Source organism: Onychomys torridus, chromosome 8 (assembly GCF_903995425.1).
Source record: "Onychomys torridus chromosome 8, mOncTor1.1, whole genome shotgun sequence".
Taxonomy (NCBI): Eukaryota; Metazoa; Chordata; class Mammalia; order Rodentia; family Cricetidae; genus Onychomys; species Onychomys torridus.
Window position 1 is genome coordinate 82876227 of NC_050450.1, and position 27749 is coordinate 82903975.

The following is a 27749-nucleotide window of genomic DNA, read 5'->3' on the forward strand; positions in this document are numbered from 1 at the left end:
GTGCTTTTAGATTTTGTTGAGTGGGGGTTGGGGACTTAGTTCAGTGATAGAATGCTTGCCTAGCAAGTAAGAAAGTATACAGGCCTATAATCCCAGTACTCTGGAGGCTGAGGCAGGAGGATCAAGAGCTTGAAGCCAGCCTGGACTACACAGTGACTCTCTCAAAAAACAAAATATGGGGTTAGGGATTTAGCTCAGTGGTAGAGCGCTTGCCTAGCAAGTGCAAGGCCCTGGGTTTAGTCCTCAGCTCCAGGAAAAAAAAAAAAAAAAAAAAAGATTTTGTTGAGTAATTACTATGCTTGCATGCATGAGTAAGTAAACAATTAAAAAGATAAAGACCCAGGCAGTGGTGGCACACTGCTTTAGTTCCAACACTCCGGAGGCAGAGGCAAGTGTATCTCTGAGTTTGAGGCCAGCCTGGTCTACAGAGTGAATTTCAGGACAGCCAGGGCTACACAGAGAAACCCTGTCCCGAAAAACAGAACAAAACAAGAAAAAAAGAAAGAAAGAAAAAGAAGAAAAAAGATAAAGAATCAGATAAATCCACCCATCTGCTAGGTCACTGTGGCCATCATGATTTCTACCCTCCTTTGGATGGATTGGCTTCTCACAGTTTCTTCAGATATTTCATTGCTATATTCCAAGGACATAACTTCCCCACACTAGAACATTACCTACATTCAAATACTTAATGTCTCTGTCTCTTTTTGTAACATAAACTGATACAATCCTTCTCTAGTTACAGAGATTCTCCTCTAGATCGGATTGGGCACATGAAAAAATTTTTAAATGTATTTATATTTCATGTGCATTGGTGTTTTGCCTGCACGTATGTCTGTGTGAGGGTGTTGGGTCCCTGGAACTGGAGTTACAGACAGTTGTGAGCTGCTATGTGGGTGCTGGGAATTGCACCCAGGTTCTTTGGAAGAGCACTCAGTGCTCTTAATGGCTGAGTCATCTCTCCAGCCCCACATGTGAAATATTTTATGGAGTGGGCTTTTCCCATTTCCTACCCAGACTCTAAAGAAGAAGGCTCTATTCCACCATGCCACTTCCTCGACTTACTTGATCGGGCGTGTGGCCTGCCAGGACTCTGCTCTTAGAAGGCTTATGATGAGTCGTCGCTCAGCCACAGCCATCACTTCTCCCTCAGTTCTCATTCAAGCAGAAAGACAGCACATGTGCCAACGCCTTTCACAAGGAGCCCACGGGAAGGAGGCCAGGTTCTCTAATTAGAGAGTGTCTAAAAGCTACCCTTTACACCCAGGAATACTCTGCCTGGAAAGAGGACAGAGATTATGGAGGAACTCTGTTCCAAGGCAAAGTGAGGGTAAAAAGAGACATGTTGTCTACCCAAGGCTAAAGCTGGAGACATCCAAAGGGAGCTATCCTTGGAATCTTCAGCTTCATCCAACGCTTCTCTTCAAGGTTGGTTCAATAGTCTTCCATTATCCTTTCCTCTCCATTGCAGGTCATTCTGGAGAAGTCCCCTTCAATTCTCCTGGAATCTTCTCTAAGTAACCTTAATCAATAACAAAAATTTGACCCAGACAACCTTAGAAAATGGCATACCATAGTTTATTTATTTAATGTACACTGATGTTTTACCTGTATATATTCTGTGTGAGGGTGTCAAATCCCCTGGAACTGGAGTTACAGACAGTTGTGGGCTGCCCTGTGGGTGCTGGGAATTGAACCTGGGTCCTCTGGAAGAGCAACAACCAGTGCTCTTACTTCTGAGCCATCTCTCCAGCCCTGGCATATCATATTTTATTGGAACACCTCCTAGCTCCAATATAAATTGGAGTATGGTGAGAGATGGACCCCTAAATGTATATGAAACAGAAATTGTTATTTGTGTGGACTGTCAGCTCCTTTGGAGTAGGAGAAAAATAGTCCAAGATGAAAGGATGCAGGACTTTAAGTCAAAAGAGTCCATCTGTGTGGCTGAGGATAGACGATTTTCCTCCAGGAGATAGGCACAAGATCTCCATGGATGCTCTCACCTCCTCAAGTCCATCATGAAAATAATGAGGCTAATTTATATTTACCTCAGTGTCCTTTTCAGCTTCTCAGGTGCTGAGCACACCATCTTGCTCAGGATGGGAGGGGTGTGCAACATCAAGGTTTTGTTAAATGAATGTGGACTTTGCACAGACTTCTGTTAATCCTTAGATTCCCCAAGGGAAGTTTTATTTTTTATTTTTATTACATGTATTTATTTTTATGTTTATGTGTGTGCCATGCTTTGCCATGGCATGTATGTGGAGGCCAGAGGACAACTTGGATGTAGCTAGTCTTTCTCTGTCCTGTCTGCTAGCTCCCAAATCACAACATGGAGACTTATTACAAATTATGAAAGCTCAGCCTATAGCTTAAGTTTGTTTTTAGTTAACTCTTATAACTTAAATTAACCCATTTCTATTCATCTATGTAAGTACTGTCCAGCCTGCTTTCCTGCTTCCTCCATGTCTCTGGTGTCTTCAGACTTCTTCCCAGTGTCCTCTGTGCCTGGAAATCCTGCCTACCTATTGGCCATTCAGTTCTATTTATTCATTCATTCATTCATTCATTCATTTATTTTTTATTTTTTGGTTTTTTATTTCGAGACAGGGTTTCTCTGTGTAGCTTTGGAGCCTGTCCTGGATCTCACTTTGTAGACCAGGATGGACTCGAACTCACAAAGATTCGCCTGGCTCTGCTGGGATTAAAGGCGTGCGCCACAACTGCCCGGCGGCCATTCAGTTTTTTATTAAACCAGTCCAGAGTGACATCTTCACAGTGTACAAAAAGATTATTATAATACGTGGGGCAGTCAGTTCTTTTTCTCTACCGTGGCGGGGTCCAGAGATGAAACTCAGGTTATTGGGTTGAACCGGAGCACCCCAACCTACTGATGCATCTCACTGGCCTTCGTATCCCAGCCTGGCCTCAAATTCCCCATGTTGAGGAGGATAATCTTGAAGTTTGGATCCTCCTGTTTCCATTTCCCAAGGGTGGGGTTACAAAGCTTATGACAATATGTTTGGCTTATGTTGTGCTGAGGACCCAACCCAGGGCTTCATGCAATGCTAGGCAAGTACTTTGCCAGGCTAACCCCGGCCGCCCCCACTCCCTCCTGAGGTAAGTTTAAAATTTCAAGTTCAAGATGAGTGAACTGGGCTCGGGAGATGAGTCAGCAGAAGGCTTTTGCCATGCAAGCATGAGGACCAACGCTTGGATTCCCCCAAAACCAACATAAAATCAGGTGGGTCCACTTTCAGTTTCTTTCTTTCTTTCTTTTTTTTTTTTTTTTTTTTTTTTTTTTGAGCTGAGGATCGAACCCAGGGCCTTGCGCTTGCAAGCGCTCTACCACTGAGCTAAATCCCCAACCCCCACTTCAGTTTCTAATCCCAGAATGTGGGAAGCTGAGCCAGGAAACCTCTGGAGCAAGCTCCCTAGCCAGACTAGCTGTCCGGAGAACTCAGAGTTCTGTGAGAGACCCTCCTTCCGTATATCTGGTGAGTAATCAAGAAAAACAACAGATGTCAACCATGACCCTCTACATAAGCACATGTGAGCATGTATTCATGCACAGACGCCACACACATGGTAAAAGTGCTTCATTCATCCAACAGGAACTTGCTTTTTGTTTTTTAATTACATATTTATTTATTATGTGTGTATGCATACACATGTGCATGTCATGGCATACGGACGGAGGTCAGGAGACAGCTCAAGGAAGTCAGTTCTCTCCGTCTACTATTTGGGTCCGAGGGATTGAACTGAGATGGGGCTAAAGGTTGAAGCAGTGAGGAGAGGAAGTTTATAGTAACCAGACTTAGTAGTAGAATACTAGAAGTTTTGGAGGACACACTCAGATTTGGCTCCTGATCCAGAGGAAAGGGATGACCTCATGAGGCTAAATTTGGATGCAAACCCAGCTCCTGTAACGTCCAGTTTCTGCTTTCTGCTTCAGCCGCCCCAGGACTGCCACGTCTAGCAACTCAACTCCTCAGGGCGGAGGCGGCGCCCTGCTGTTGCAGTACAGCATCCTGGGCGGCAGAGGGCGCGCCGGCACACGGTAGGGCCGCTCTGGCCCGGCCCTTCTCAGTGGTCGCGGAAGGTGACGTGGACACGGAAGTGGTCGTCGTCGCGGCGGCACCGGTGGGAGCAGGGCCCTGGGCTGGGAGTGCGGCGGGCGAGCGGACAGGCGGCGGCGGCCTCGCAGCAGCGGCGGCGGCTTAAGGCGCAGTCGTGATCCGTTGGGTGCGAATCCGCCGAGCCCAGGAGCGGCTGCTCAGCCCTCTCTCCTGCCTGTCGGATCCCGGGAGCAGGGACCCGCTTAGCCGGCGTCATCATGACCAAGGCCGGTAGCAAGGGCGGGAACCTCCGCGACAAGCTGGACGGCAATGAGCTGGACCTGAGCCTTAGCGACCTGAATGAGGTCCCCGTCAAGGAGCTGGTCAGTACGACCCCACGAGCCCCGGGAGCCCACCTCTACTCCTGACGCCGGCCCCTCGCGGGCAGGCCCTTCTCCCAAGCCTCAGTTTCCCGATCTTTAAAAACTAGGTCTCCCGGGAGGCTGCGGTCGGCCCCAGTGTTCTTATTGCGGTGTACACGTGTCACTTTGGCACAGTTCCAGATGATAGGGACGCTCTCCCTACCCGACCCCTGGGCTCTTGAGAGGCCAGGAGTGAATTTACTCTGGTTTTGCAAGCTCTCACTACGTCCAGCTTCCTGCTGGGCCTTAAAGTGGGACCCCGGAGAGCGGTGGCTGGGTGTGTTCGAGGATGAATGAATGACCTGGTCCCGGGAAGTAGGCCTTCAGATAGACCTGGGTGTGGCGCCGAACCCAGCTTTTCTAAGAAGCCTGCAATCCCAGCTGGCTGTCGCAGCCGGGAGGCTGCCCTCCTTGAAGAAAGTGAAATCTCTCCGAAGGACTGGCAAGGTCTCATCACAGCTGCTCTGAAACTGTCGGGAATCGCGCTTTACCCTCCATCCTCATTCACCCCCACCCCTGTTCCAAAGTCTAAGGTCCCGGGGACATCCACACCTACTTTGTTACCAGTGTGGAGCTATATCCTCCATCTGTGGGTTTCCAACTCTGTGCTCCCTAGCCCGAACGTCCCATGTTGGCGTCAGTTTGATTTACCTACACTTTCTTTATTGCCGCTAAGGGACTGCATTTGCCCTTGTCATTTGGCCTAGTCGTTCCTCCACTGTGGCTGTGTAGTACGGTGGTTTGAATGGCATGCCCAGTTCATATCCCAGCTCCATTGCTCAATAACTGAATGTCCTTGGCAAGTTAACCAACCAACCTTTATGTCTAGATTTCTTCGTTTACAAAATGGTGTTAACGGTTCCCATCTCATACATTTATAAGTATTAAAATCATAATGTCAAATACTTGGAGGTAGCAAATGTCAATAGATGTAGCTGATGTTTTTCCACTCTGTGATATTCAGAATTTTTTTTTTTTGAAGGTGGTCATTTGGACAGTTCAGGTTAGCCTAGGATCCTTAACTGAATGTTTGACTCCTTTCTCACTCTTGGAAGATGGCCAGACTTATTTGAGCCTGGCCCTAGGACCAGAAACTATATCCTCCAGGCATGTGGTCATTATAGCATGTGAAGAAAGGGTCAGTTTTGCAGAGCCTCTCTAGTCCTGGACACCATTGGAAAGTAGAGATAGGCTGTGAGGGCCTTGTTCTCACTCTGGTGTTCCCTAGCCGGAGCCCTCCTCAGAGAGGGCACTCAGTACCCATACTTGTTGGTGGGTGGATGACTGAATGAATGTGTAAATCAAACTGTAGAGCTTTATTAGACCCAGTTCCTGCCCTGAAACCTAATAACAGGGCATTAGAGAAGACTTTTCAAGTGCCCTGGGGTTTTTTTGAAGGATAAGTTTTCCGAACTTGGACATTCTATGGTCAGACCTCTCCTCTTGCAGTCTTCCCTGGGTCTTAGTTGACTGGCTTTTTCCTTCTTATCCCCAAGAACATGCCTTTCCCTCTTCAGGGTCTCACTATGATGCTGAGGGTAGTCTTTAACTTGACATCCTCTTGCCTTCTGAATACTGGGATTACAGGCATGTGCCACCCTGCCCCCCTCATATTTTTTTTAAGGTTTTTGTAATTGTGGGAACATTCTCTGGAAAATGCTTCATTAGCAGATGTCACTGAATCATTCCAGTTGTTAGTTTGACATGTCTCTCTCGTCTCTTTCTAGGCTGCACTCCCAAAGGCCACCGTATTGGATCTGTCCTGCAATAAACTGAGCTCTCTTCCGGTAAGACTGGCAAACACCAGTGAGTCCTGGAGCCCTGAACCTTCTTCATGTTGCTGGGGGTGAAGTTGGCATAAAGTACAATTTCAGGAGAGGTCTGTAGACAGGGTCCAGCTAAGTCTGAGGGTATTGGTGGGGACCAGTGGAAGAGGGTGGTTTGTCTCAGAAGTACATTCTTTAGAACAGCGGGTGAGGCTGGGCATAGAAAGGTAAAGTCAGCAGGATGCTGCCGAATCACTTGCTGGGCTCATCTTTTTTCTGCTTTATTTTAGTCTTGACAAAAGTAGTTTATCTCTCTTGCATAAAGGAGCTAGAGACCATGTGTCTGTTTGCTCTATATTCTGTGGGATAAGTGAGCCCTCGTCCCTTGCATCCTGTTTTGTTTTGTGACAAGGTCTTAGGTAGCCCAGGCTGGCCTTGAAACCCCTGGCCTTGCTGCTTCCACCTCCTGCATGTTGGGACTGTGGGTGTGTGCCACTGTGCCTGGCTTGTTTTGTAGTTGTTTTTGTTTTGAGACTATAGACACTGTGTGGCCCAGCCTGACTTCAAACCCAAGCAGTCCTCTCCTGTTTGCTTCCCAAGAGCTGGGACTTCAGGCCTGATTACCACACTGGGGCCACACATCGTTTGATGAGGAACAGGAAAGACTGTGGTTTGTGGGACTAGTTACTTGAGATTTGCTTTTCTTGTCATGGAGCATACCCAATGTATATCAAGTCCTTTTGACGCTTTTGGAATCCCCCCCTTTGCATAGACAACAATGTGTCGTCATGACATTTTAAACATAAATAATTGTTCCTGCTCATATGCACGCTTCCCACCCTTGCCCCTCATTCCTCTTGCTTTGATTTTTCTTGCAGAACTTCTTCCTGGTCTCTTTTTTTTTTTTTTGGAGACAGGGTTTCTCTGTGTACCTCTGGATGGCCTCAGACCCCTGAGTGCTGAGATTACCGGTGTAATAAGACCCAGCTGTTACTTCACCCATGTGGGCATTGGATTCCTTCGGCCTCTCCGAGCAAGGCCACCCTCCTCTGTAGTGGTGCTCCTTTGTGATCAGGCTGCCCTCGCTGTCAGTGTTGCCTCCTGCATTCTGTGCCATGGCCAGTCATCCCTTGCTGGATTCCAGGGTCACCTCTTGTTGACTCAGGTCTCAGGGGTGGAGTTGAGAAGTTAGCAGTTTCTCCATTGGCTCATTAGTCCATCCCTCTCGGTGGTCTCTTGGGCTTCTCCTATTGTCAACAGCATCTTCTTCCCACAGCTCATTAAAAATGGTTTCTATTCCAGGAAGTGTTGTGTATCTAATTAAAGAAGGGTGCAGCTTCACAGCTGCTATCCACTCACTGCACCCCACAGTCACTCAGCACCCCTTAAGTTCTCTGACAGTGAGCCTGCTGTCTGTCTGTCCTAAGATCTTTTCTTTCACTGTTCAGCATGTGCCCACTGGTGTTTATGAGTCCCTAGAGCATGATCAGTGCCTCATTAGCTGACTGTACTGTCGCTGTCAGGTGGATGCCTAGCAAAGGTTAATGTCAGGGACTTTTTTTTCTGTGCTAAGAATGAGCCTGGCTTGAGTAGGACAGGTTCTAGGCATTTAGTTACTTATCCTAACACTCACTGAGCACCTGTGTAAAGTACTATGCTAGGTGTCACAAAAAAACAAAGACTAAGACTTAGTACTCAAGTACTGGCTGTTTTTTATAAAAACAGGTATATGTATGTTTCTTTTCTTTTTTTCTTTTTTTTTTTCTTTTCTTTTTTTTTTTAGCTGAGGACCGAACCCAGGGCCTTGCGCTGGCAGGCAAGTGCTCTACCACTGAGCTAAATCCCCAACCCTTCTTTTCTTTTGGAAGGATATTGGGGGAGGGAATTAAACCCAGGGCCTCATGGATAAGCTATGCCATTTCTGTGTGTGTGGTGCTAGGAACTGAACTTGGGCTTTGCGTATGCTGGGCAAGCATTCCACCACTGAGCTATCCCATAGTCCCATTTGTTGTTTGAGATGAGGTTTTGTTATTCTGCCCAGGCTGGCTCCAACTGTACCAGCCTCCCAAATAGCTGGGAGTACAAGTGTATCCTACCATGTGCAGTGAGAAATCTTATGAAAGATGAAGACAGAGCACCACGGGGGGGGGGGGGGGGGGGGGGAGGGGGGGGACGATAGGAAAGGCCCGGTATCACTCCAGCAGCAGTGTGGAAGATGAGTTTATTCGACAAGATGAAAATGTTTTCAGACAGAGCTTTTCTGTGTAACAGCCTTGGCTGTCCTGGAACTCACTCTGTAGACCAGACTGGCCTCAGACTCACAGAGATCCTCCTGCCTCTGCTTCCTGAATGGGTTATATGCATTTCTAATGCAGATTTTGTGCTATGCTGTTTTACAAGCTTGTCTAGGTAATTACTGTAACAGTATGTGGTCTTTCCACTGTCATTTGAAGAGAAGAAGCTGGCAAACGTTGGGATTTACACAGAGATACTCTTGACTTGCGAGTTCCTACACCTTTATACTAAAGTGTGTGAGCCCTGGGCTAAGTCTTCTTTCTCCGGGTCCTAGTCGGATTTCTGTGGCCTCACACATCTGGTGAAGTTGGACCTCAGCAAGAACAAGCTGCAGCAGCTGCCCGCAGACTTTGGTCGCCTGGTCAACCTTCAGCATTTGGATCTCCTCAACAACAGGCTGGTCACCCTGCCTGTCAGCTTTGCTCAGCTCAAGGTAATATGCACCAGGGTTGCCCAGCCAAGTGTGGTCAAGGGCTCAGGGACTCTGGGAGCATGACCCTGAGCAGAAGAGGGGACCAGAAATGCCACCTGGTTGGCCCTGCCTCAGCTGGCTGTTCTCTTAGTAGAACAGAGTTTTCTAGCTCCTTTTGTTCCACTCTGAGGGAGTTTATGTAAACTCGGGCTTAGCCAGCCTCTTTTCCTGTCTCTGTAGAACCTGAAGTGGCTGGATCTGAAAGACAATCCCCTGGATCCTGTCCTGGCCAAGGTGGCAGGAGATTGCTTGGATGAGAAGCAGTGTAAGCAGTGTGCAAACAAGGTAAGTGTGAAGCTCCCAGGGGGCTCGCTCACACTCCCGTGGGAGCTCACACTCTCCCTTGGGACTCGCCTCTCCCTCTTGTTTTTCCTCCCAGGGTACCAACAGCTCCGTGTTATTAAAGCACCAGGTCTCGATGAGATGAGTCTGACAGGGAGAGGTCTGTGCTGCTGTAGTTACTTCGTATTTATTATTATTTCAAAAGATTTAAGTATGTGCCTGCATGAGTTTATGTGTACCATATACTCGCAGGTGCTCACATAGGCCATGTAAGAGGGCATTGGACCAAGAGTTACAAGCACTGAGCTGCCTGATATGGATGCTGGGAACTGAACCCAGATCCTGCAAGAGCAGCAGAAGCTCCTAACCACTGAGCCCTGCCTGGTGCATTTAGTTTACAAGTAGTAGGGCCGCCATCTCTACTGCATACTTTCTTTCTTCAGAAACCACTTGTGCTCCAATCTGGGATTGTGTTGACAGTTGTTTTATTGATTAGCTTATTTTTTAAATGTTATTATTTTTTTTTAAAGAGTTTACTTTTGTTTTATGTGTATATGTGTTTTGCCTGCATGTATATGCACCACATGCAGCTCTGGTGCCGGAAGAGCCAGCAAAAGGTGTAGGCTTGGACTTAGAACCAGTTGTAAGCTGCCTGAATTAGATGCTGGGAACTGAACCCAGGTCCTCTGCAAGAGCAGCTAATGCTCTTAACTGCTGAGTCATCTCGCCAGCCTCCTTATTGACTAGGTTTTAAATCTATGCATTTGTGTGTGGCGGCCAGAGGACAACATTGGTTACATCCTCAGGAGTGCTGTTCACATCTTTTGAGAAAGGGTCTGTCCTTGACCAATTAGGCGAGATTGGCTGGCCAGTGAGACGGAGAGATCCTCTTGTCCCCACCTCGGTAGCACTGGGGTTACAGGTGTGTGCCACTAAGCCCAGTGTTCTCACTGAGTGGGGGATCAAACCCAGGTCCATGCTTACAGGCAAGCCTTTTTACTAACTAAACCATCTCTCAACTTCAGCAGTTGTTTACCAGCACATAGTCACTATGCCCTCACTTTAGTAAGGTTAAAGCTATGACTTTCTGAGACAGCAATTTGGCCAATAAAAAAGTTCGGATTGAAGGCCAGCAAGGTGGGTAGATGGGTAAAGGCACTTAGTGTCGAGCCCGATGGCCTGAGTCCCATCCCCAGGACCCAGGGTGGAGGGAAAGACCTGTCTCCCGAGTTGTCCTCTCACCTCCACATGCATACGACCCAGCAGTGGGGAGCACGTGCTCTCCTTGCAGAACTCGGGGTTGATTTCCAGCACCTACACTGGCCGCTCAAGGGGGATCTGATACTTCCGGCCTCCCTAGGCACTTACCCCCCCCCCCCCCCCCCCCACACACACACACATTTTTTTTTTTCCTAAGATGGTTTCTCTGTGTAGCCTTGGCTATCCTGGATCTCGCTCTGTAGACCAGGCTGGCCTTGAACTCACAGAGATTTGCCTGCCTCTGCCTCGTGAGTGCTGGGATTAAAGGTGTGCGCCACCATGCCCAGCTTTAAATCTTTTGAAAAGGGGTTAATGTTTAGAAATTTATAGCTCATGTCCTGACAAGAGAGTGGGGAACCAGAGACATTTGTGCAAGACAGACCTTCCTGGTGACCAATTTCCTTGATGATCCCTTACCTTGTTCATTGAGAGCAGCACTGTGCCCTCAATAATGCCCACTCTGGCAGTGGAACACCACTTCAGCTGAGCACCAAATGGCTTACTATGTCTGGGTGCTGTGGGAACAAGATAGACTTAGCTGTATTTCAGTTAATATAAGCTAAATGTATGTGAAGGGTCTCCTCTGTGAGCCTCAAAAGCAAAAGCCTTCACCACCACCCCTTATCTACTCAGGGTTTATATAATTTCACCATTATTGTTACAAGAAGCCAAGCTGAAAGGTAACGTACCCAGGCAAGGCAATGTAGGAAGCCAAGGCTCACATGGTCTGTGAATCCTGCTGTGAAAACTTGGTGTTAATGAGCAATCTCAGTTCTGAAGACTCATAGTGGCAACTACTTCTCTGCCGTGTACACTTTACACGTGTGTCTTATAGTCTTTATGACCTGGGACGTGGCTGTTTCCCTTTTTTCTGACCTGTGAAATCTCAGTGTACATGCAACATTCATCTCTCCATGCAGCAGGTAATGTCAGATGGAATGGAATTGATCATCCAGAGAGGACTGTGGTAGGGTGCTTGCCTAGTGTGCATGAAGCTTTGAGTTTGAGATCTCTAGGACAGCATAAAACCAAGCATGGTGGCGCAAGGCCATAATCCCAGCACTTGTGATGAGGCAGGAGGATCAGAAATTCAAACTCATTCTTGGCTATGTGGTGTGTTTGAAGCCAGTCTGATTGACACCCATTGATACTTCGTAGCTTATGGCCACAGAAGTAGTTTGCATTTAGTGTGGAGGCCCCTCTGCTCACACGTTTCTTCAGACATGCTCCAGGTAGCGCAGTGCATTGTGGATGGTAACTAAAGCCACAGTCCTTGGCAGCACTGGCCTGGCTGCCCTGAGCTGCAGCACCTTCAGGTGCTATAGAGGAGTGGCTTGGGGAGTCAGAATAAGGTCGGAAGTTTCTAGAACAGCATCTGCCCCTAGGAGCTTACTTTAGGGGAGTCTCTTTCATTTCTGAGCTGCCTGTTTTCAGATCGTTTCTGATGGGACCTTGAAGCCAGGGTAAAAATGGACATGTCAGAGCCAGCCACACACTTGCTTAGTTAGTATCTAGTTTGGGGTGAGACCGGAGCTTTGGGCTTTTGGGCTCTCCTCACTATCATGTCTGTCCATCCTCCAGTGCCTGCAGTTCCTTGTTGGGCAGCCATTTTTATAAATTGGATTCCCTTGGCAGGTGCAGGTAGGTCCAAGTCCTGGGTTAGCAGTTTGTGGCTTCAAACCAGGCTGTAGGAGAGGGTTCTGCAGGCCGGCTGTAGGACCCCTCTTGTGACGTGTGTGAGCTTGGTTTCCAAGAACTGAGTTAGGCTTGAATACTCAGATCTGTCCTGGGGGTCCTTCTGCTGTGTTACTTTGGAATAGTTCAAGTTTTCCTTGTCCTCTTTATCCATGCAGTAAAAATGACATGATTAGCAGCAGTGTTTATTGCATGCCCATCATGCTGCAGAATGCTGAGTGGCAGAGCAAGTTACCACAGTAGGCCAGAGAAGCATGTGTTATCTTTGGCTTCCAGATCAGAAAACTTGCTGAGATCACACGGTATGATAGAGTGTAGATTGCCAGGAGGTCCGAGTTACACCCATGGAACACCAGCTTCTAAAATTACAGGACTAACAAAACAAAACAAGGGGTTGGGGATTTAGCTCAGTGGTAGAGTGCTTACCTAGCAAGTGCAAGGCCCTGGGTTTGATCCTCAGCTCAAAAAAACCAAAACCAAACAAAACAAAAACAAAAGCCAGGTGGTGGGGCAGACCTGTAATCCCAGCACTGCAGAGGCAGATGAATCCTTGTGAGTTCAAGGCTGCCTGATCTACAGAGCTAGTTCTAGGATAGCCAGGGCTACACAGAGAAACCCTGTCTTGAGAAAAAAAAAATTACAGGACTGAAGGGGACCAGTAGCTCAGTAGTAGAGGGTGTGTTTAATATGTAGAAGCTCTACAAAACAAACCAATAGAAATGATAAAAGGGTTTTGGCTCCTCCTCTGTGTCCACAGTGAGAATATTTGCGACTCTTACAGTTAGAGGTCGTCATCCATGAGTTGAGCCTGAGAATTTGGGGCACTGGGTACTGATTACAGTGGGCAGTGTTTGGGCCTTTCTCTTGGAGCTGTCTTCTGCTCAGTGGGTCAGTACTCAGATCTCAGTTGTGCTACTTTGTGCTGTGTGCCCTGGGTACATCTGTTGTCTGGATTTTCTTCCTTTTGTAATAGAAAGCCAGACAGTCAGTCAGGTGTGTCTAGTGCCTTCAACCAGTCACACCTAGCCTAGGAATGAAACAGTTCCTGCTGGTGGCTTAGCTGGTGTGCTGGCTCATGCCTGTCAGGGCTGCCACAAATGCAGGGCTAGCCTGGGATACTTACTGGTCATTACTTTATCTCAAGAAACCCAAACCAACAAGAAACTAGAGGGAATTACAGTGTATGAACAGGAACAGGCTAAGGGCCTGTGTTAGCCAAAGGAGAGGGGTCAGGAGAACATGGTGAAGGAATGCTGTCTCCCTGGGGACAACAGGGAGCCACTGGATGAATTATGTGAACTGTGAGGGTCATGTGAATGACAGAACTTTTCATAGATTCTAGCTGGTGTTGTGTTTTACCAGAAGCTTTTTTCTGACAGTCTTATGAACTGGACTCACGTGACTCTTCTGCAATAAAGTATTTAAGATACAAAGACATGATTATCTCCATCAGCTCTGTTCCACCTTTGGGGGCCGATAGTCCAGGATCCCGAAATGAACAGTCTCTTTCTTGAATCCTGAACAGACATCCTGCGTAGCTCAGAGCCTCTTCTCTCCTGCAGGTGTTACAGCACATGAAGGCCGTGCAGGCAGATCAGGAACGAGAGCGGCAGCGCCGGCTGGAAGTGGAGCGAGGTGGGTGGCCATCCTCGTAGTCACCTTCTCTGTCCTTAGTCAGCCAGCAGTCTTGGCTTCCGGAACAGGATTTATAGGAGGATGCACAGGGGGCGGGGCATAGGCAGTATAGTGGCATCCCTGTTACCGGACACCTTTCTCCATCCAGGCTCCTCTATAGGGCTCCACAGTCAACAAGCAACTGCTTATCATGTCTCTGCTTTGAGGTGGCCATCCTCTGAGGGTAAAAGGGCACCTTCAGCATAGCTGGAGCCAGGCATGTGGGCACATACCTCTAATGTCACTATTTAGGAGGGGAGGGGAGGAAGATCACTGAATTCAGTGACAGCCTGGGCTGCAAAACAAGACCCTCATCTCAGAAGACAAAACGCCAAATAAAGAACCAATGAGACAAAAAAAAAAAAAACCCAGGTAAAGCCCCACAAACAAAACAAATCACTAGAGCAGACCCATCTCCGTTTCCAAACCCCAGTATGAAACCTTCCCTATAGGAGGAAACCCCTTGGCGTCTTCAAGCCTGCGGTTGGGCAGATTTCTGTGACTCTTTCTGCTGTTCTCAGTCTGTTTCCTCTGTGTGACTCTTCACCATCCCGTGGAACCACATGCCTTCTGGCTTGTCTTCACGACTGTGCCATCTCCACAAATCTATCTTCTAGCTTTCAGCTCAGGGTCTATGTGAAACAGGTCAGGAGGTACTGCTGCGGTGTGCTTCAAACTCTTTCTTGGCTTTCCATTGAATCTAGAATGGCATCCCAAGTTAGTGAGGTGTGAGGTGGCCAGCAGGCCTACTGTGACCAAGGCCGGTCTCCTCCACACAGAGGCAAGCGTGCCATTAAATTAGCCTGTGCACACTTTCTTTGGTAGCACATAGACCACAGCCTAGCCATTCCTTTGCCTAGACACTCTTAAATGAAGTTCCAGGATGGCCAGAGCTATAGAGATACCCTGTCTCAACAAACCAAACCAAACCAAGCCATACCAACAAAAAACCCCAAACCAACTTCAACAACAAACAAGGAAATGAAATTGGGGAGAATTAGGCAGGTAAAGGCAGGTCTGGGAGGAATTAAGAGGAGTAGGGTGAATATGATCAAAATACTTTAGATGGAATTCTCAAAGAATTAATAAAAATATTACCTACTTATTTATTATGGGTTTCATTATGTAGCCCTGGCTGGAACTCACTATGTAGACCAGGGAGACCTCAAACTCAAAAAGATCTGCCTGCTTCTGTCTCTGGAATGCTGGGATTAAAGTTTTGTGCCACCATACCTGTCCTAAAATATTACTTTCCAAAGACAGCAAAGACTGGAGAGGTGGTTCCATGGTTACAAGCACTGGCTGCCCTTCTTGAGCAGCTGAGTTTCATTCCCAGCACCCTGTGGTGGCTCACAACCATCTGTAATGAAATCTGGTGCCCTCTTCACTTGTAGCCAGAAGTCTCTTATTAAGACTCAGTAAACCCTGAGAGAAACTTCATTTTTAAAGGGAAAGTTACTTGGCCCAGGATGGTCTTCACCTCACTGTGTAGCTGAGGGTGGCCTGGACCAGGTGATCCTCTGCCTCGGCTTCCTGGGTGCTGGGAGTACATTTTTTATAGATTTTCCCTGTATAGCCCAGTCTAGCCTCAAACTCATAATCCCACACACACCCCTAAGTACTGGGATTATAGACCTGTGCTCCTGTACCTGGATTCTCTCAGTGTCTGTGAGCCATGGCATAAGGGAAAAGGCGGGTGAAGCCTCACTTTATCACACAGGTGGTAAGCTGCTGGGGGGTTGCGTGAAAGGCGTCATGCTCTCCATATGTGTTGTAGAGGCAGAGAAGAGGCGGGAGGCCAAGCTGCAGGCTAAGGAGGCAAAGGAGCGGGAGCTGCGGAAGCGGGAGAAGGCGGAGGAGAAGGAGCGTCGGCGGAAGGAGTACGATGCCCAGAAAGCTTCCAAGCGGGAGCAGGAGAAGAAGCCCAAGAAGGAGACGAACCAGGCCCCAAGTAGGTTTGCTTTTCGTTGACAGGGTGCAGCAGGGTGGAATGGTGGTTTGTGTTCCTGTGTTTTGTTCGTTCTTGCCTTGACCAAGTCACCTAATGTCACTACTGCCTGTTTGCCAGCCAGTGAAGAAGTTTCTTGCCTAAATTGGGCATTGTGGTACTTGGGAGGTAGAGGCAGGAAGATTTCTGCGTTCAAGGCTGGCTTGGTCTGCAGATCAAGTTCAGGACAGCTGGAGTGACATAGTAGACCCTGTTTCCAAACCAACAAAAACCAGTTCCCCCACCTTTTTCTGCCTAAAATTCTCAAGCATTTTCTCATTATAAATGTAATGTGTGAAGCTGGGCATGTTGATACATATTCATAACCATAACACTAGGGAAGTAGAGGCAGGAGGGTTGTAAGTTTGAGTTCAGGCTGGGCTACAGTGAGAACTTATCTCAAAAACCAAAGAGGGAAACTAGTACATGATCATGGGGCGGGGTGCATCTTAGCAAAAGGCAGCTGCACATGACCGTCCTTGTTCCTGGGAGTAGTTACATTTGTAATGTGGTGTGCATTTACCCTCTGAGCTTGTCTTTTTTAGAGGGTAGGGTAGGGTTCGAGACAGGGTCTCTCTCTATAGCCCTTGCTATCTTGGAACTCATTTTGCAGATCAGGATGGCCTTGAACCTTGATATCCGCCTGCCTCTGCCTCCCAAGTGCTGGGATTAAAGCCATGCACTACCATGCCCGGCTCCTGAGCTTATGTTTTGAGAAAAGGTCTTGAAGTGTAGCCTAGATTAGCTTTGAGTTTGTGATCCTCCTGCTTCAGCCTCCAGAGTGTTGGGATTAAAGGCATGAGCTACCACAACTGGCTGAGCTTTTCTTTTTTTAGAGACTGGCATTATTTTGCCACAGACTTTGTGCAGTTTTTCCTTTGGAGACCGTTACACCATAGCACAGACTGTCCTCAAACTTCTTGTGATGCTTCAGGCTCCTGAGTGCTGGGATTACAGACCTGTGCCACCACACCTAGTTTACACATTATATAATAGTGACATTTGTGATGTTAGTATTTGGACCCATCCCCCTACGTGGATGGCGGTCTATCCCTTCTGAACACCCTGATGAGCTTGCTGTGATCCTGAGGGCCCCAAACCATCTCCCTGTTACCAAAGAGAATGGAAGGCCCTGGGGACCGATTACAGAAGGCAACAGGATGAATCCCATCTTCAGATGTAGTATGTAGTTCTTAGCGATCTTGGGGAAGACTACATTTTGGGCTCTGAATAGCAGGAGAGTTAGCTCTCATTTAGATGTTCCTAAAACATCTGCTCAGGACTTGAGAAGGGAGTGGATCTGCATGGATTATAGAGCTGCTCTCTACAAACTGACTTATTTTGTCCCTCCAGAATCTAAGTCTGGCTCTCGTCCTCGCAAGCCACCACCCCGGAAACACACACGCTCCTGGGTTGTGCTGAAGGTGTTGCTGCTCTTGCTGCTAATGTGTGTGGCAGGAGGGCTGGTTGCATGCCGGATGACAGGGCTGCAGCACCAGCCCCTCTGCAACAGCGTGAACACCATCTACGACAATGCCGTCCAGGGCCTGCGCCATCATGAGATCCTCCGGTGGGTCCTCCAGACCGACTCCCAGCAGTGAGCTTATCCTCAGCACCGCTGCCTCCCAGCCTTGGAGCTTGGATTCCTATGGAATTGGGTTCTGCTGGACACAACCTCTTTTTAGCGTCAGACCTACCTGCCATCATCAAATGGCTGCTGATTGGTACTTGAGACCTCGCCTTTGTAGGACTTCTTTGTCCCTTAGTCAGGGTTCCCTGGTGGAATGAGGAGAAATGGAGGGGGGGGGGAAGAGTTACCTGCATGCCTAAAGGAATAGGCTTCGGGGTGGGGAGAGAGGACCTAAGTTTTCTAGTCACAGCACGCTGTGTAAGGCAAGGTTCCTTTCTACTAAATGGTCAGCTGTCACTACATTTATACTTTTGTATGTCACAGACCCTTTCTTTCATTCCTTCCTGGATAACCAGGACAGATTGGAAGGCAGCGTGTTCCTGGGGACTAGGAGTACTTGGATAAATCTAGCCTAAGTGGGGAGGGTGGAGTAATGTTTCCTTAAAGATCTCAGACATTTCAACATTTTAGGAACGTACAAATTGCCCGGCTGTGAAGATGGCTTCACTGCCATTGGTCCAATGTAACACTTTGAGGCAGAGCAGGGGGCTGTCCACGCCTTTTTAGCTGGTCTAAAGCAGACCCAACTCTCACTCCACTTCTCTTCCTCTCCCTGATGTCATTTGGCTCCTTGAGAATGAACTCACACTCGAATCGTCTTAGCCAAAGTGAGTCTTTCATAATCGACAAGGCCTGCCACACAAGTAGATCTCATACCGGCAGGGTCCTGGGAAGCTCCTGTGGAATTTTGCCTCAACTTAAATGGCTTCCACAAAATGGCAGCAGGCAGTCTCCCCGCCTCAGTTTAGAGCATTAACTCCCTAGAGGCCTGGAAGCAGAGGCAGATCTCTACCAAAGCTGCTTGGGGACAGCTCCACTGGTACTTGGTGTGGTGAAATACCTCAGAGGCAGCCCAGAAACTTGACTTCAAGAAACAGGTTTAGAGGTGATCTGGACCTGTCACAGGGAAGGAAGGCGTGGAAAAGTGGGAGCTAAAGGGGAACAGAGTCACAGGGTGGTGCTGTAGAGTGGTACAGATACACAGTTCAACGTTAGCACAAACCAGGGCAGCGCCACCCGCCTTCCTGCTGCTACGGAAAGCATTTCTACTCCCCTTTCCCTTGTCTTTTCACAGCAGCTGGATGAAGGATCAGAAGCAACTGTGTCTCGGTGCTTATTTGCTAAAAACTCCCAATTGCAAGCTCCTTGACTCTCCCCTAAGGGACCAAGTTCTGTCACAGTTCAGAGTACCCTAGTGGCCCATCTGGATAGGTCTGTCACTCGAAACTGTCCTGACACTGGAAGAAAGGCCTTTGTTTTCTCCTCCCTAGCTAGCTCTGCCATGTAGGTCCACGTCTCACTCAGAATCACTACACATTCCTTTAGTCTTCCTCCAAGCTCCAGAGCCATTGGTACAAATGCTTTATTGATAAAGTACTTACTATACACATGGTGACATCATGAAACAGAAGTCAGCCGAGTCAGTTCCCTGGCTGGTTGAGGCAGCTCAGTGGCTGAGCCTAGTCAAGCCAACCCGCAGGCAAGAGTTCACTCTGACTTCGAGATTTGATGCTTATTCTTTGAATTTCTACAATTATTAAATCCGTGTCTGAGTGGTCTGCCTTTCTCCTTTGCGTTGTGAAGGTCGACTGGGACGGCGTGGGATGGTTGGTTGTCCATGCAGGGAGAGGATCAGTCAATGCTGGTGGAGGTGGATTCAAGTGTCTCAGCCTTCTCTGTTCCCATGAGGAGACTCAGTCCCTAACTGTCAGCGATCAAGGTTGGGGAAACTCGCAGCCTGTTGCTGAGGGGTGTCAGTCAACACTGTCTAAGATGAGATCTGGTTGCAGTGTGGTCATCTGAAGGTAGATCCGCCTGGATAGTTCTGGCCCAATGCGGCGGGAGGTGGCTGTCACACCTTCTCCACGGCGTACCTGTATGTCAGCCAGCAAATTCTGGCATTCTTGCTCGGAAAAACACTGCTGATATGCCTGGAAGTGGTAAAGGACCCCTTAGTCCCATACCACCCATCCATGGCCATCCCTTGGTTCAAGAGCCAGGATAGGAGAGTAGTCAGGTCAGTCTGAGGCAGGGGAACCTGTCCTGTCTCAGGCCAGACAACCCACACAGTTGACCTACATTCTTGGCCCCTCAACCAAACCTCCCTCAGGCATTTGAGTCAGGCCGCCCATAGCAGTGTACCTGCACCAGGAGCTGTGGTGAGGGGTAGGCATCCACAATAGCACTGGCCATTTCCAAACTGACTCGGTTCAGCTGCTGGATCTGCCTCCTCCAGACTGTCGCAAGCCCCCTACCAGCTGGGTCCACCTTCATCCCTCCAGCCCAGTCTTTCTCCAGGTAGAAGGAAAAGCTGGTTTGATCCCGGAGCTTCCTGCAAGAGCACCCAAGAGCACTGGTGGGAACCCAAGTTCCTCTCTCCTACTTATTTGTCCCCTCAACTGTGGACTGAAAAGTTCTCCAGTGGCCTGGAGGTAGACTCAGTGTTACATCAGGCCAGTTTGAGTCTCTCTGTTCCCAAGCATAGTGTTGGTTGCAAATTCCCTTAAAAATTGCATTTAGAGCCGGGCAGTGGAGGCACACACCTGTAATCCCAGCCCCAGCACTTGGGAGACAGAGGCAGGCAGATCTCTGTGAGTTCGAGGCCAGCCTGGTCTCCAAAGTGAGTTCCAGGACAGGTGCAAAGCTACACAGAGAAAAGCTGTCTCCAAAAACAAAAATTTGCATTTAGTTGGGGGTGGGGTGGGGCTGGGGATGATAATTCAGCAGTTAAGAGCCCTGGCTGCTCTACCAAAGTAGATTTGATTCCCAGCAACTCACTACCACCTGACTCCCACTCCAAAGGCTCTGGTGCCCCCTTCTGCCTTCTGTGGGTACTGCACACACATGCATGCAAAACCTCCATACACATAAAAAGTAGGAAATAGGGGCAGTAGTGGCGCACGCCTTTAATCCCAGCACTTGGGAGGCAGAGCCAGGTGGATCTCTGTGAGTTCGAGGCCAGCCTGGTCTCCAAAACAAGTTCCAGGAAAGGCGCAGAGCTACACAGAGAAACCCTGTCTCGAAAACCAAAAAGAAAAAGAAAATCACATCTGGGGTCTGAGGGCATCACTGAGTGGGTAAAGTGCTTGCTGTGTCTGGAACCCCAGACCTACAGAGGGGTTATGGGATATGGAGACAGATCCCTGGAGTCACAGGCCAGCTGTCCCTACATATGCAGTGGCAAAGGAGTTCCTGCATTTCCAGTAAAGGCCTGTACCTGAGGTTGCTGCTCATACTCTCATACACATACATACACACATGCAGAAAGATTAAAAAACAACCCCTGCCTGCATCTAGTCCTTTTCACTAGAGAAGGTACTGGTTTTTCCCCCTGATGTTGAGGCACAGGAGACTGAGAATTGGGCAATTTGGAATGTTTCTGGTTCTTGCTTGCTGAGGGCTTAGACAACTCAGTTCTCAGTTCCCTCATTATAAAATAAAGCACCTAGGCAGGGCTGTCTCTGAGGTCCCTGGGTTTTCAGTTCTGACTAGAATCACTCAAGATCTGACCTGAATGAATCCTAGTAATCCAGCATCAACTTATATAATAGACTTACATCAAAGAGTATTTTTATAAAGGGCTGGAATTGAGGTTTTTATTTTATGTATGAGTATTTGCCTCCATGTGTATATGTGTATCACTCACTTGCCTGGTGTCCTCACAGGCCAGAAGAGGGTGTTAGATCCCTTGGAACTGGACTTACAGTTGTGAGCTGCCATGTGGATGCTGGGAACAGTCTGGGTCCTGTGCAAGAGCAGCAAGCGTTCTTAACCCCTGAGCCATCTCTCCAGCTCCCTAGATTTGAGGGTTTTGCCAAGAATCTCCAGCTCAAGATAGGCTTCTGCCTAAAAACAGACACTGGGCTGGTGGCAGTTGAGGAGAAAGGTGTATTGTCTCTGGCTGTAAGAACCAAGGGAAAAAGCATGACCTGCGTGGCAGAGGGTGGAGGTGGGAAGGCTAGCCAGGTCACTCACTTGAAGGGAGCTTCAGCCACAGCCTTTGTAAATGCACAGGCGAAGTCAGCCAACTCTTTCCAGCTCTGCACCATACGAACCTGGGCTTCTGTGTGTAGCTGCAGATCCACCAATGCCTAGGAACCCAAAGGCAACAGTAAACAATAGACTAGAAGAGTGGGGAGACTGGTCAGGAGGAAGTCTTCTCAATGTTCACTAAAGCTCCACTCAACCTCTTGGCCCCATGTATCCCTTTCCTACCCAATCCAAGGTAGACAGAAGTGCTAGTGTGCCTTTTATTTGGCTCAGTTGGAAACCTCATGAGGTAACCAGTGAGCACTCACCTGACCCTGGCAACAGGACTCCTTACCTCTTCCATGTCTACCCTGGACATCATGAGTCTCCTCTGCTGCCTCTCTTTGGCCTGTTTATTTGCCATTCCTGATTTTCTTCTCCGTGGAGGTTTCTGAGCCCTGGAACAGCAGCCCCAAACTGAGCCAGGCAAGTGTTGCGAGACAACTGACCAGCATAGCCCACGCTTGGCAGGGTCACCATCTTGCAGAACACCTCATAGCCAGGGTGAAGAAGCTCCCCCTTGATAACCCACGAGCTGCCCCTTTAAGGCCTATATCTATAGGGCATATCCATACCTGAAGCATTTCTCCTGGTCCACAATCACCAGTGACAATGCTTTCCCTGTCCTTGCTGTGACATCAGTTACAAAGCCCCGAAGTGTCTCCTTCCCTTTCTCAGTGCGGCTCGGATTTCCCTGCATAGTGACAGAAAGGACATCAACACTGGCTTCCTGGGAAGAGGCTGGCACCATTCCATGCCTTAGTTCTACCCCCCCCCCGGCCCCACACACCTGCCCTAAGTTGTTGACCATGGACATGAAGGCCTCTGCCAGGAGCAACACCAGGATGGTCGGCTCTTCCACCCAGTCTTTTCCATCCTGCAAAAGACCCGAGAACACAGCAAAGGGCAGGTCAGCAGCTGTGGTACCTGTGGGGTGGGCTGGATCTGGGTGAATGGCCCTATGTAGTAGCCTTTCCTTCTTGGTTGATGTCATGGTGGTGAGAAAAACTACCTGTGACCCGGTCCCTCCCCCTCAACTGTTTGTTCAGGGCTGGTGCACTGCATCTCAGAGACAGAATATGAACAGGGTGGGTAAGGTGATCAGCTAAAGTACTTGCCACACAAGCCTGGTGACTGGAGTTCGATGCCTGGAACCCAGGTAAAAGTGGAAGGAGAGAAGTGATGCCACAAAGTTGTCCTCTGACCTCCACACATACACCATGGCGCGTGTACACACACATAAACACACACAACTCACACACACACAACAATAATACATTTTTAAAGCTGAAAGTGGTGGTGCACACTTTTAATCCCAGCTCTCAGGAGGCAGAGGCAGGCAGATCTCTGTGAACTCAAGGCCAGCCTGGGCTACATAGAGAGTTCCAGGGCACTCAGGGCTACACAGAGAGACCCTGTCTCGAAAAACTAAAAACAAAAAACAAAAAACAAAAAACAAAAACAAAAAACAAAAAAAGAAACAAAAAAACAAAGAAAGGAAGGAAAAAAAAAAGAAGGGATTGCCAAGCATGGTGGCGAATGCCTTTAATCTCAGTACTTGGGAGGCAGAGGCGGGTGGATTTGAGTTTAGGCCAGCCAGGGCTACATAGAGAGACCCTATCTTAGAAAAAAAAAAGGAGGGGGACATTGGTGCTGAGTGTGCAGCTCAACAGTAGAGTGTTTGCCTAGTACACATGAAGCCCTGAGCTCCATCCCTAGCACCACCAGGAAAAAAGATGAAAAAAAGAAAACCTTCATCAGACCAAGGGCTCAGTCAAAGCCAAGGTGCTTAGGGCCGACCACCCCATAGTAACAGGGTGCTGAAGAGTTACTGGGAGCAAGGCTTGGGCAGTTTTCTCACGGTCCCTAGAACCCAATGCAAGACTCCTAACATAGCAGGGTGCAGGTGGGGGAGCTCTGGGGTCCAGTTCCAGCTGTGACCCTGAAGCAGGCATTCAGCTTTTCTGATCCCATGGCTCTATCTGTGAAGTGTGGAGATTTCAGCCTTCAGGACAGCTGTGATCGGAACCCGAGAGAACATGCAAAGTGTCTTCAAAGACCAACTGCTCTATGAAGAAAGAGGTTTCGTTGTTTGTTTCTGAGACAGGGCCTCAATATACAGTGGCCTGGTCATTATATACAGGCCAGGCTGGTTTCAAACTCAGACGCACCTGCTTCTGTCTCCAAAGTGCTGGAATTAAAGGCGTGAGCCACCATGCCCAGCTATGAATATAGTTTTGCTAATAATACAAGTTAAATTGTAGGTGACTGTCCTAAGTTACTGAGAGAACTATGAGGAACAAAGGAGAGGGAGACAAACATCTTAATGTTTCGTCTCTAAACTCTTTTTTTTTTTTTTTTGGTTTTTCGAGACAGGGTTTCTCTGTGTAGCTTTGCACCTTTCCTGGAACTCACTCTATAGACCAGGTTGGCCTCGAACTCACAGAGATCTGCCTGTCTCTGCCTCCCGAGTGCTGGGATTAAAGGCATGCGCCACTACCGCCTGGCATTTCTGAACTCTTGAAGGGCAGTGTCTGGATTCACAGAGAGGGGGCATGGTGGGAACAGTCAATACAGTACCGTGAGACCCCGGGCTGGAGGAGGAATATGTGCCCTAAGCCTACCAGATACTAGTGCCAGGATACCTCACTTACACCCTCCTCCCACAGGGGAAAGTGATGTTACCAGTGGCCTCACTCCACAACAGGCAACTGAAGTACAAAGACGTGTGATAAACTGCAGAGGCGGGCAGTCAACCAGGATTTAAACACAGTTGCTCCGATCCCCAAGTCCAGTTAGAGAACTGGGAAGGCACACAAATTCTCTTCCCCTGTCCCACTCTGCCTAACTATGTCCGGACATCACAGGAGCCCCAGGCCCCTGGGCTCCCAGCTAGGAACCTGAGTGGTACACTGGAGGGGAAAAGAATGAACTCTGCCTGTTCATTTCCCAGGCTTGTCCATAATAGTGTTGGCCCTCTCATTCTCCTGGATTCTGCTGGCCACTTCCTCCCCTCAACCCTTCAGACTTGGGGACAGTAACAGCTGTGTCACTCAGTCTCAACCAGGGACAGTGCAGCAGTGCTAGAGGGTGAAGGGGCAGGAGAGTCTCCAGCCAGAAGCTCGTACCTCTACCAGCTCTACCCTCCTCCTCCAAGTGATACTTCGAGGCACGGCCTGGGCTTCAACCACGCAGCTGCACTCCATAGACTGCAGTGCTCCCAGGAGCTGGCCCCCACCTTCCATCTGTAAAAGCACTGCAATAGATTGGAAAGGGCTGGTCATGGGGGAGTCCAGGACACCGACAACCGGGCTCAGGGGGAAGCTGGAACATGGGAGAACCTGGATCCAGCACCACCACAATATGCTTCATGCATTCCTCCGGTTTCTGGGCTTTCAGCCTATTGACCATCGCTGCCTTCTTTTTCTTCTCATGTGGCCTTGGGGTGTTTTCCTTCCTGCTTGCTTGGCTTGGCTGCCAGCATCCTTGAGAACCTCTTCTCTGGACCTTCTGACTACGCTTGGTTCTCTTCTGAGGTAGAGGGATGTCGGGAATTGTTTTAGTTACTGCCAACTCGCTGCAGGTGGACTGGTGATTTGGAAGCTGATGGCACAGACTGTCTAAGACAGAGTCCCCGTCATTTACTGGGCTCTTCTCTAAGGCACTGTGCAGAGGAACATCAGCAGGGATCGTTGGAAATGGCTGCTTTTTCCAGTCACATGGTCCACTTGTATTATTTTGATGATCCAAAACAGTTTTAAGTGAGGAGCTAGAGTGCTCTGGGCTCGGCTGCTTGTGTGTCAAAAACTTACATGTGATCCTCTCAGCCAGAGGGACAAATACATCTTCATCCTCACTTCCACTGCTTAGCACTCTGACTGGCCCTGCTTGTGTGGGCGCTTTGGCTGCATCTAGGACAAACGGTGGATCTTCCAAGCCTGGTGATAGAGGACAGGAGGCCTCAGAATCTGAGGTGACCACCACTACATTCTCCCTCTGAGGCTGATCCCTGTCAGCTGACGGTGGTTCCTTCTTCAGAAAGGCAAATGTGGGCAATTCCTCAGAATCACTCTCCGAGGAAAGCAGCGAGAGGGATGCCTTTCTTAGAGCCATCCCTAACACATGCTATCAAATCAATGGCCTAAAAGGAGAGAGCAGACATATATGAGACCATTCAAGCTGGTCCGCTGGAGGTGGCCAAGCTTAATGAAGATAAATATGTTAAGAGAATCAAAGAAATAGGACATGTTCCAACACATTCAATCTGGAACTCAAAATGGACACACTGGTAGGCCAACTGGATCCCCGCTTCAAAACCTTTCTAGGTCATGGTGAGTTATAATCAAAATATAGTTACTATTACAAAACTTTAATGGGAATACTTACAAAACACAATATTTGCCCCTTGCTGATCTCTGCATTCAACATAGTTTTCTGTTTTGTCTTTTTGGGAGTCTCATGTAGCTCAGGCTTGAATCCATGTAGCTGAGAATGACTGTAAGCTGATCTCTCTGCCCCTCACTCACAAGTGCTAGGATAACAAGTATGCACAATAATTCCTGATTTGACATGGAGATCATTAAAAATGTTCTAAAAATATTTGTGTTTGTGTGTGGGCGTGTGCATACCCCAGCCCATATGTGGCAATCAGAGGACTTGCAGGAAGTTGGTTTTGTCTTCCCACAGCGTGAGCCCTGGGGATTGAACCACGTCATCAGGCTTGGCAGCAAGCACCTTTGAGTCATCTCCCTGGCCCCTAACATGGAGATCTTTACAAAAACAAACAAAACAAAATAAAAAACCATGCTGGTGCCAGAGATAGCAGTTAAGAGTTTGTACTGCTCTTACATTAGAGGACCAAGTCCAGTTCCCAGCATCCGCATCCCGACAGCTCTCACAACCACCTGTAATTTCAGCTCCAGCAAGATCTAACGCCCTCTTCTGGCCTCCAGACACATAAAATAAAAATCAGTGAATTAAAAAAAAACAAACATAGGTTAGGGCTGGGGATTTAGCTCAGTGGTAGAGCGCTTGCCTAGCAAGCACAAGGCCCTGGGTTTGACCCTCAGCTCAAAAAAACAAAAAACATAGGTTAATAAGATGGCTCAACAAGCAAGGACACATGTCACCTAGGCTGATAGCCTGAGTTCAATCCCCAGAACTTCTATGGTGGAAGGAGAACTGACTCCCCAAAGTTGTCCTCTGATCTCCACATGCATACCTGAGTGTGCCTGTGTGTATACACATACACATAGTGAAAAAATAATAATTCACATAATTACTTTTTATTTTAATTCACATTTATAAGTCCCAGAAATAGTATATATTACTTAAAATATAGTTTAGGAGTTGGAATAGTAGTTCAGTGGTAGAGTGCTTCTTAGCATGTATAGAGCCCTGCATGGGTTTAATCCCCATCATTACACTTAGCAGGTAAACAAATAAACCACTCATACAGATTAATGGGGTCTAGTATGTTTGTGTTGTTAACCATTACCATCATCTAATTCCAGAAAGCCTTCATCACCACGTAAAGAAATCCTATAAAAACTGGGCATGCTGGTGCACAACTGCAATTCCCCCCTCTCGGGAGGAAGATACAGGAGGATACTTTGAGTTCAAGAATAGCCTACATGACATAGCGAGATTGTGTCAAAAGAGAAATTCTATAATCATTAAAAAGTCATTCCGAATTCTCCCCCTCTCTCGGCACCTGACAACCATTCTGTATTCTGTGTATGTCATATAGGCACACAGTATGTGCCTTTTATGGCTGGAATCTTTCACATTCATGCCTTCAGGGTCCTTCTGTGGCAGTACTATGCTCCAGCACTGCCTTCCTTTGTGTGACTGAATACTATTCCATTGTGTGGATAGGCCACAATTTGTTTAAGCATTTATTGCTTGATGGACAGTTTGCTTCCCTTTCTTGGCTATAATAAATAATGCTGCTACAAATATTCACGTGCAAATATTTTATTTTATTACCTTTTTTTTTTTTTGGTTTTCAAGGCAGGGTTTCTCTGTGTAGTTTTGGTGTCTGTTCTGGATCTCGCTCTGTAGCCCAGGCTGGCCTCCAACTCATAGAGATCCGCCTGTTTCTGCCTCCCGAGTGC

The 27749-nt window shown here is 48.1% G+C and overlaps 2 protein-coding genes across 2 annotated transcripts; one reads left to right on the top strand and one right to left on the bottom strand.

Moving 5' to 3' along the window:
* Window positions 1-4105: 4105 nt before the first annotated feature.
* Lrrc59 (leucine rich repeat containing 59) lies at window positions 4106-19163 on the top strand. Its single transcript, XM_036197590.1, has 7 exons — window positions 4106-4444; window positions 6211-6270; window positions 8819-8977; window positions 9197-9301; window positions 13816-13888; window positions 15705-15878; window positions 17268-19163. Exons 1-7 carry the CDS (start codon window positions 4340-4342, stop codon window positions 17513-17515), a joined length of 924 nt encoding a protein of 307 aa, XP_036053483.1. The 5' UTR covers window positions 4106-4339; the 3' UTR covers window positions 17516-19163.
* Window positions 19164-19358: 195 nt separating this feature from the next.
* On the bottom strand, window positions 19359-25746 carry Eme1 (essential meiotic structure-specific endonuclease 1). Its single transcript, XM_036194678.1, is given in 10 exon segments — window positions 19359-19535; window positions 19747-19936; window positions 21580-21695; window positions 21929-22031; window positions 22209-22327; window positions 22424-22510; window positions 24290-24329; window positions 24331-24344; window positions 24762-24889; window positions 24975-25746. Coding segments are annotated over 10 exon segments (1746 nt in total).
* Window positions 25747-27749: the final 2003 nt, after the last annotated feature.